Source organism: Boleophthalmus pectinirostris, unplaced genomic scaffold (genome assembly GCF_026225935.1).
Source record: "Boleophthalmus pectinirostris isolate CB_2022bp ecotype Guang Dong unplaced genomic scaffold, ASM2622593v1 HiC_scaffold_16, whole genome shotgun sequence".
Taxonomy (NCBI): domain Eukaryota; kingdom Metazoa; phylum Chordata; class Actinopteri; order Gobiiformes; family Gobiidae; genus Boleophthalmus; species Boleophthalmus pectinirostris.
The window spans coordinates 3,844,668-3,852,872 of NW_026571095.1; the positions used below are offsets into that span (position 1 = coordinate 3,844,668).

At 38.6% G+C, this 8,205-nt stretch overlaps 1 protein-coding gene across 1 annotated transcript; it reads left to right on the forward strand.

Moving 5' to 3' along the window:
• cldn18 (claudin 18) lies at nucleotides 1-7,626 on the forward strand. Its single transcript, XM_055151744.1, has 4 exons — nucleotides 1-257; nucleotides 3,977-4,141; nucleotides 5,175-5,337; nucleotides 7,509-7,626. Exons 1-4 carry the CDS (start codon nucleotides 38-40, stop codon nucleotides 7,624-7,626), a joined length of 666 nt encoding a protein of 221 aa, XP_055007719.1. The 5' UTR covers nucleotides 1-37.
• The last annotated feature ends 579 nt before the right edge of the window (nucleotides 7,627-8,205 follow it).

Genomic DNA, 8,205 nt, shown 5'->3' on the forward strand with positions numbered 1-8,205 from the left:
ACTCCTTCTCTTTTCGTCCTCTGCGCCCGTCCTCTCCATGGCCCCCTCGATTCTGCAGAACGGCGGCTTCGCGCTGGGCCTGGTGGGGTCCGCTCTCCTGATCGCGGCCACGGCGATGAACAGATGGAGCGTGAAGGATCGACAGGGAGACCTCCTGACCTCCGTCTACACGTACAGGGGGCTGTGGCAGGACTGCGAGACCACCACGGCGGGCATGACCGAGTGCAGGCCTCTCTACGGGCTCCTGGGCTTCTCAGGTGAGGAGGACGAGGAGGAGGAGGAGATGATGGAGGGATTGCTGTGTTGTTATTCTATAGGCCAATTCTATGTAAAACAGATGAGAGCAGATAGATTTAATATTGTTAAAATGCAGATTTTTTTTGGTAATACAGTGAGTTCTTGGGTCTAGTCAGCAGACCCGTCAACAGAAATTTTGGGGCCTGAAGCAAGAATCCTCACGTGATCCATAGCTAAGCTAAATTAATAGAAAGAGGGTCCAATTTTGTTTGTAGAGCTTCTTTGAGTGTACAAAAAGCGCTGTATAAGTCTGATGTATTATTATTATTATTCAAACCCTGGGGCCCGGGACAACAGACCCCTTTGTCCACCCCGTCTACTGACCTGTTAGTCAATAGTCTAATCACACACAAATGAAAAGAATTCTAACTGAAACATCCATCAGAATACGAATTGAAAAGTTATAACTTCAAGAATTACAATCACAAAATGAAATGAAACGGTTACACTTTCTTCATTACAAAGACAAATTCACAGATGCGACTTTACTGTCAAAACTACATCATTACTTCACAGGCTTTATTTACCGAGTAGAAGAAACACTGACTGAGATGCCGGACTTTTGCACCGCACACACCACCGAACTGAATCACGACTAAACCATAACTGAATCAGGAGGACTAAACCAGGACTGAACTAAGACTAAAACAGGACTAAACCAGAACTGAACCAGGACTCACGTTCAGGATCAGCTCGGAGGGGTGCCCACGTAGATTGTCGGGCAGGCGAAAGGACTGGCGCAGAGCTTCACGCCCCATGGAGGTAGACGTCACGCAGCCGTCACCCAGTCACCCTTTGCGGACACACTCTCTTAAGTCCAAGATTAGTCCTGGTTTAAACCTGGTTTAGACTTGGTTTAGTTAAATTGAATCTTTTTATCTGATAAATAAAGTAACTTGCCATCTATTTTGGCTTGGTAAATATCTGAGGTTTCATTTAGAAAACTTTACTTTACATGGAATTCTTACTAGAAGTGAACACAGAGACAAAATCCTAACTTCCCCAAACTTCTCCAAACTTTTGCAAACTTCCACAAACTCCCATAAACTTTTGCAAACTTCCACGAAATTCCACAAACTGCCACAAACTTCCACAAACTTTTGCAAACTTCCACGAAATTCCACAAAATTCCACAACCTTCCACAAACTTTTTCACTTCTCATTTTTCTGAGCTCAGATGATTTACTCATGTTTTCAAGTTACGCCGCCTTTTATTAAAACACAAACTTAACGTTGAACTTTACGTACATGAAATTTTTCGCACGTACACCCGCTTCATCAACAAGAAGTACAAACGAGAAGCACAGGAACAGGAACATTTTGGCTTGAAGTTCCTACCGAAACGAACAAATAAGAAGAAAATCTAAAACTTGAGAGAAAAGTTGATGACAAATATACAAGTTAAAACAAAATTGTCAGAAAACTTTTGCATTTCATTGTTGTCAAAATATACAGATGAAATTCGTTTTAGAATTTGGGGACATTTATTTACAAAATAAAAATATTGCGTTTCAACAAATATATGCGAGTTTGTAATATTATTTCTGTAACTAGGTAAAAAAAAAAAACTACCTCAGCAAGATGATTGAAAATAAAACTGTAAATATGATGTCATTTCCTTCTCTTAGTCATTGTACATTATATATTCCATACATAAATCAAACACAGACTAAGGCTTGGTTCACTCATTTCTACTGTAATTCTCGTCTGACTGTGGTGTGTTTACCTTTATTACCCATAATGCACTTCAGCTCACTTATCAAACAAGAACAAACAGTAAAACTCACCCATAATCTATCCACCTATGCAACGAAGAGGTGCAGCCAAGTCTGACCTGGTGTTGCCTTCCACTATTGAACTCCGAATGTTAACAAATGAGAACCACTGTCACTGCAAAGAACATTTTAGAACAAAATGTTATGTCTTTGATTGAAAAAAGTCCTCCAAATGTCACCTTTAGTTGAAAAATAGGTTCTAAAAGTGATATTAATTTGCTTTTTGTCATGAATTGTCAATTTGAAAGTAGTAAGAGCACTTTTCGATAGTAACATTTGCCTGCTCTTCACAAGTGAATGGGACACAAAGACATTTTTACTTTGACATGTTTACGCTGTGAATAAAACAAAATCTGGAATATTTTTTTCCCATTTATACTCAAAGCTGCCATCTGTATTTATTTTCTAGGAGTATAAGTTGCACCAGCCAAAAAATGTGTAATGAAGAAGAAAAAAACATATATAAGTCACACCGGACTATAAGTCGCAGTTTTTGGGGGACATTTCCTGTTGAAAGTCAAGTTCTAATAACAATAGTAACAGTAACAATAGTAAGTAATAGTAACAGTAATAGTAAGTAATACTAATAGTAACAATAGAAGAGAGAACAACAGACACACATATGAACAGTTCTTCAGATAAATCATAACATAAACAACAGAACAGAACAAGTTTACCAAACTCTCCATCTCACTCCAAATCACTAAATCCATTCGATTCTTCATCCTCGGTGTCACTTCTGAACAACTCCACGACCTCCGGAGGTAAACAGAGCGCCGCTTCCTCTTCTGTGTAGCTGTCTTCAAACTCAGTATCAGTTCCAGTTAGAATTATTTCGGTCTTTCTGAATTCCGACGGGAGGGTTTTGGTGTCACTGAAGTCCAGAGTGTGTCGATTCATCCTGTTCTTCATCCTCACTTTCCACCAGTCCCTCACAAGTTTCTCACTCCAAACTTTCTTTCTGCTGCTCAATTACCGTTTTCAGCTGAATATTTCACTAGTTGCAGCAGGACAGAGGCTCTTTCTGTAGGAGACATGTGCAGTAGAGTGAAGTGACAGTGGTACAGGATTAATAGGAGCAGCAGATACTGACAGACAAGACTAGAACCTCTCACCGCTGTCAGTGTGAAAATGTTAATATATAAGTCGCACCAGAGTATAAGTCGCAGAAAACACCCAAACCATGAAAAAAAGTGCAACTTATGGTCCGAAAAAATACGGCAGTCACTCTCATCTTTTTGTTGAAAATCAAACTCCTAAACAGGACCATGAACGCTCGTATCAGTCACAGGCTCCTGAAAATGTGTTGTGTAATTCCAGTTTGTATTAGTTCTTGAGTTTTGTGTTTGTTAGTATGCATTATCACCATGGTAACTGCTGAACATTCCGTCATAGGCATGCAGACAGAACACCTTCAGCGTGATGTTACGGCAAAGTATCAATAGTTAAGCTTGTTTGTACTTACATTTACTATTTATACATATTATCAGGCCTTTTTTTATCAGCTCAGACTAAAACGATAAAGGATTATGACTCATTTTCCTCGAAAGATACATTTCTACTACATTAGAAACGACTTCAATACAACTTTGGCTACTCTGACCCACAGGCCGCGTCTCATTTCTCTTTCCTCGCTTCCTTCGCCTTGATTCCTCTCCTCGATTCTGAAGGAAATGGGTGAGGAAGTCCCGCCCACAGAGGAGACACGGCGAGGAGAGAGGATCGAAACTCCTCACTGAAACCGATAAAGTTTGATTCTTTTCTCCGATGTCTGCTCCTGAAGCCTCCTGCAGACATATTTGATTGAGAGCTGAAAGATGTAGGATCGAGGAGAGGAATCAAGGAAAACGAAGACTGTATATAGACTGTATAATGGAGTGATCTGTGTGTTGCGCCCCCTGCAGACTCGTTCCAGGCGGTGCGTGCCCTGATGATCGTCGGGGTGGTGTTGAGCACGATAGGAACGGTGCTGTCCGTCATCTCTCTGCAGTGTCTCACCATGAACAAGATGGAGGACAGCTCTAAGGCCAAGATGAGCCTCACAGCCGGCATCATGTTCATCATCGCTGGTAACACAAAAATAAAATAAAATAAATAAAAAAGATCTTAAATGTGCAACTTTTCTGGTCTGGTGGAAGGTCCGTCAAATGCTTTTATCGATTGAGATGTTTTTGCTTTGTCTAGAATGTTTCACGGTGTGGCATTAAACCTTTTCATCTTCATGGAGACCCAACCAGTCCAGACTAAGTTACAGGTCACATCTGTGGAGAGGCGACCCCGCTCACAGTCAGAATACCTGTTTTTTTGTTTTTTTATTAGGTATTTTTGAGCAGTAAAACCTGTAATTTAAAAAAAAAAGTAAAGCAGTGCTGTTTAATGTCACACTGTGGAACATTCCAGGCAGAGCAATGACATCTCCATAGAAACAAGCAGATGAAAAAGTTACACAGTGCACCTTTAATATATATCATCTAATTTGAGTGATTTTCAGTATGAGTGGTTCAGCTGGTAAGTGGGCGCCTTTAGACCAGAGAGTAACTAGTTGAGATCTTGAGTTAAGTGCAGACTGTGCTTACTGAGGTAACACATTTTACCCTGGAATGTTCCGCAGTACGACATTAAATTGATCTATTTTGGATTCATTCAGTTACACAAGTTTTTGATGCTTAGAACACTCTTAAAACACTTGTTACTGTGAGAGGGGTCTGTAACTTGGCCTAGTAGCATCACCTGCAGTCTCCATGGAGATGGTAAATGCCATACTGAGAAACATTCCAGACCAATAAATAACAGACAAGCAGATGCAGTATCCTTTATTAGAAAGTTACACAGTACAGCTTTAAATATACCAAATGAAAATGTGTTTGTTTCATTGCTTATTTTTAATTTGTTATATAGTTTCTCAAGAATTTCTGTTTTGTTTGTTTTTTTAATTCACAATCGCAATTTCTCCTCAACTTTTATCTCAGATTCAAAGATATATATTTTTGTGTGTAATTCCATTTTGCTGCCTGTAAAACATAACTGAACAAAATTATACTCAATATTATCTATAACACTCCTACAATAGAATTATTTTAAAATTCCATGTTCATTCCTCAGGTATCTGTGGCATTGCTGGAGCGTCTGTCTACGCAAACCAGATCGTGTCCAGTTTCCAAAGTTCAGTCACCACCAACTACAACAACAACTACAACAACAACTACAACAACTTTGGACAGGAAGGATTTGGAGGAGGGATGGGCATGGCGGCCGGGGTACCAACGTAAGATTTATTCATTATTTTAAAATGTCTGAAACTGTATAATCCATACAAGCTCATCTAGAGTTTAAATGTCATGTAATAATGAGCTATAATCACTGTATATGTCTTTATACAGAGGCTATAATGAGGAACTACAGATATTGTTGCCATGGTAACCTATAGTAAAGAATGTCCAGTTGCAGTAAATATGTTGTGACTGTGGAATTCTTCTCAAGCATTCATAGAAATCTATACGGAGCTGAACTTTTTCATTCTGGTTTTCCCTTTAATACTTTCATAATTGTTTTGTTTTTTTGTACTTTATTTAATGCCCATGTTCTACCAAACGACATCTTTAGGCAGTGTTGGGAGTAACAGATTACATGTACCAAAGTTATGTAATCAGAGTACAAATTATGAGTAACTGTATTAGTTACAGTTACTGTTTCAGTGAGTGGTAATTGGATTACAGTTACTTTGTTGAAATAAATTGATTACATGGCGGTATTTTTCTGTTTTCACATTTTGGGCTAAACCAGGACTATAACTAGGACGAACACCAGGACTAAACAGGACTAAACCAGGACTAAACCAGGTCTAAACAATGACACTAATAGTAGGTGGACATAATTTAAAGCAGTAGTGATCTCATATAAAAAACATTTCTCTATCAAAAATATTTTTTAATATGCTTAAGGAAAGACTGGACATTTTCTTTTCTTTTAACACATAAAACATCTCATGTTAAGATTTCTTAGGCTTTGCTTCTCTACAGTAAACAAATGCTTCTTCATGGAGACTTGGGCTCAACAGACAATTTGAAGAGAACAAACAAGAATTTTCAGGATGTGGTCGCTACATTCATGTAGTTTTAAAAAGCATGACAATATCACGTAATCCAAAGTATTCAGATTACCTTACTCATTTGAAATAATTTAATGAATTATGTTACAAACTACATTTTGGGGTATGTAATCTGTTATCTGTAGGGGGATACATTTTAAAAGTAACCTTCCCAACACTTTCTTTAGGTAATAAATTATTCTTTTATAGTAACAGGCATGAAGTAAACAGAATAATTATCAGTGGTTGTGTTCATATGATATACTGACACACAATTAGTTCAGTTTAAATCTGTGTACAGTATTGAGGATTTGCGTGTGTCGTGGCGGTGACGGGATTTAATGTTTTGGCGATGATACTGAAGGTCAAGATTGGGATTATTCACTTTATTACAATATAATCATGGCGACTTTAAACAGCACAAACGACATAAAACTTTCCGAAATCTCCTGCTTGTTAGATCAGCGTCATTAGAAAGGTGTAAAGCTAAAGTCGTCCTCCTGGGTTGTGGAATAGATCCTGATCTAATTCCGACAGAGCGCTTTGTTAGTTTAATCAACGCTCGCTCTGTGTCCAACCTCCAGCATCTGTTTTTTCATGTTGGATCTTCTTTCATAGGAAATAAGTGAACGTTTTGCTTTGTGTTTCACTGGTGATGAGGTGTACGTACATAATGATGGGACATAAACTGGTGAAAGTAGATTATCATTCTTCATATCTACAAGAAAAAGATAGTTTTAGTTCTTCATTTGTGTGGAGATGGTCCCTCACCAGAAATTAAATGTTGACTGCACAGACGACTCTTTTTTTATGTCGTCTCCACGTCTGTCTGTGATCTTTAACAGCCGGGATCTGAGAGAAAGATACTTTGGCCTCCTTCTTTAGCAGATTGATTGATGACAGAACATCCAACAGCAACACAGCTCAAAACTTGTTATTCAATTCAACTGTTATCACACACAAATACTACACGTTGGTCCAGATGGATAGTTTGACTCCAATATGGCCACATAAACACCAGGTCACGTAGTTTTGTGATGTAGATGCAAAACCTTAATAGTGCAGTGTTTTATGGTGAAAATAAGCTTTTTTTCCTGATAAAATTCTTATAAAAACTGTCCTGACAGAGACACGATTCCTTGCACTATTACGACCACAAATATATTCAAATATTTCCATTTAAAAACTTAAATCAATGCATTTTCTCACCCCTTTTACATTCTTTTCAATCAAAATTTTGCTCTTGCTTTAATCACAAGATAGCTGCTGTATTTACCATGGCAACAGAAGCCTTACAGTACATCATAGTAGTGTAACTTGTGTACCTTGTGTACCTGTGTCTGCTGCAGTTACACGTTTGGCCCCGCCCTCTTCGTGGCGTGGATCGGGGGAGGGGTCCTGCTGATCGGAGGAGTTCTCAAGTCTTTGGCCTTCAGGGGGATGATGAAAGATGAGAAACCAAGGTGAGACACTCGAAATATGTCCGAGCATAAATAATACAAAAGATGACATAAAAATAGACGCCATTTACATGTGAAGAGATTGTTGACTGGATCGTGTCTGCTGCAGGTATCCAGGGGTGGTGTACAAACCTCAGTCTCACGCCAAAGGAGAGGACCACCCACTAGAGGGCTCCAAAAACTTTGTGTAATTTGACATCTTTTTTTTTATGCTTTTGCCTTGATAAATGTGTTTGTATAATGTGTGAGCTTAAATTTTATACTGTATTCAGAAATGTCCCATTAAGTGATTAACTAATTCATAGTATTGATACTTTGTAGCTGATATCATCAACATTCTCTTGAGGTATGATGCTAACTGTAGGCACTGCTCTGTCTGAAGATATGTTACTCAGGTTAGTTTTAGTTTAACAAAATCTGACCAGAGAATTGACTTAGCTGGAACTTCAACAGGAGAGTTCCTTTCAGCACATTTATTGTCACAAGTAACCTGATTCATCAGCCAGGTTCATTTTGTAAAAACCGTCTGATCTCACAGCATTAGGATTCATTCGCTCGACAGAAGGTGGGTACTTTTTTAATTTAA

Excerpts from the sequence above, each read along its gene's own strand:
- cldn18 (XM_055151744.1), top strand. The coding sequence starts at position 38 with ATGGCCCCCTCGATTCTGCAGAACGGCGGCTTCGCGCTGGGCCTGGTG. Across the intron at positions 4,142-5,174 it reads CATCATGTTCATCATCGCTG|GTATCTGTGGCATTGCTGGA; the intron begins GTAACACAAAAA and ends TTCATTCCTCAG. Across the intron at positions 5,338-7,508 it reads ATGGCGGCCGGGGTACCAAC|TTACACGTTTGGCCCCGCCC; the intron begins GTAAGATTTATT and ends TGTCTGCTGCAG.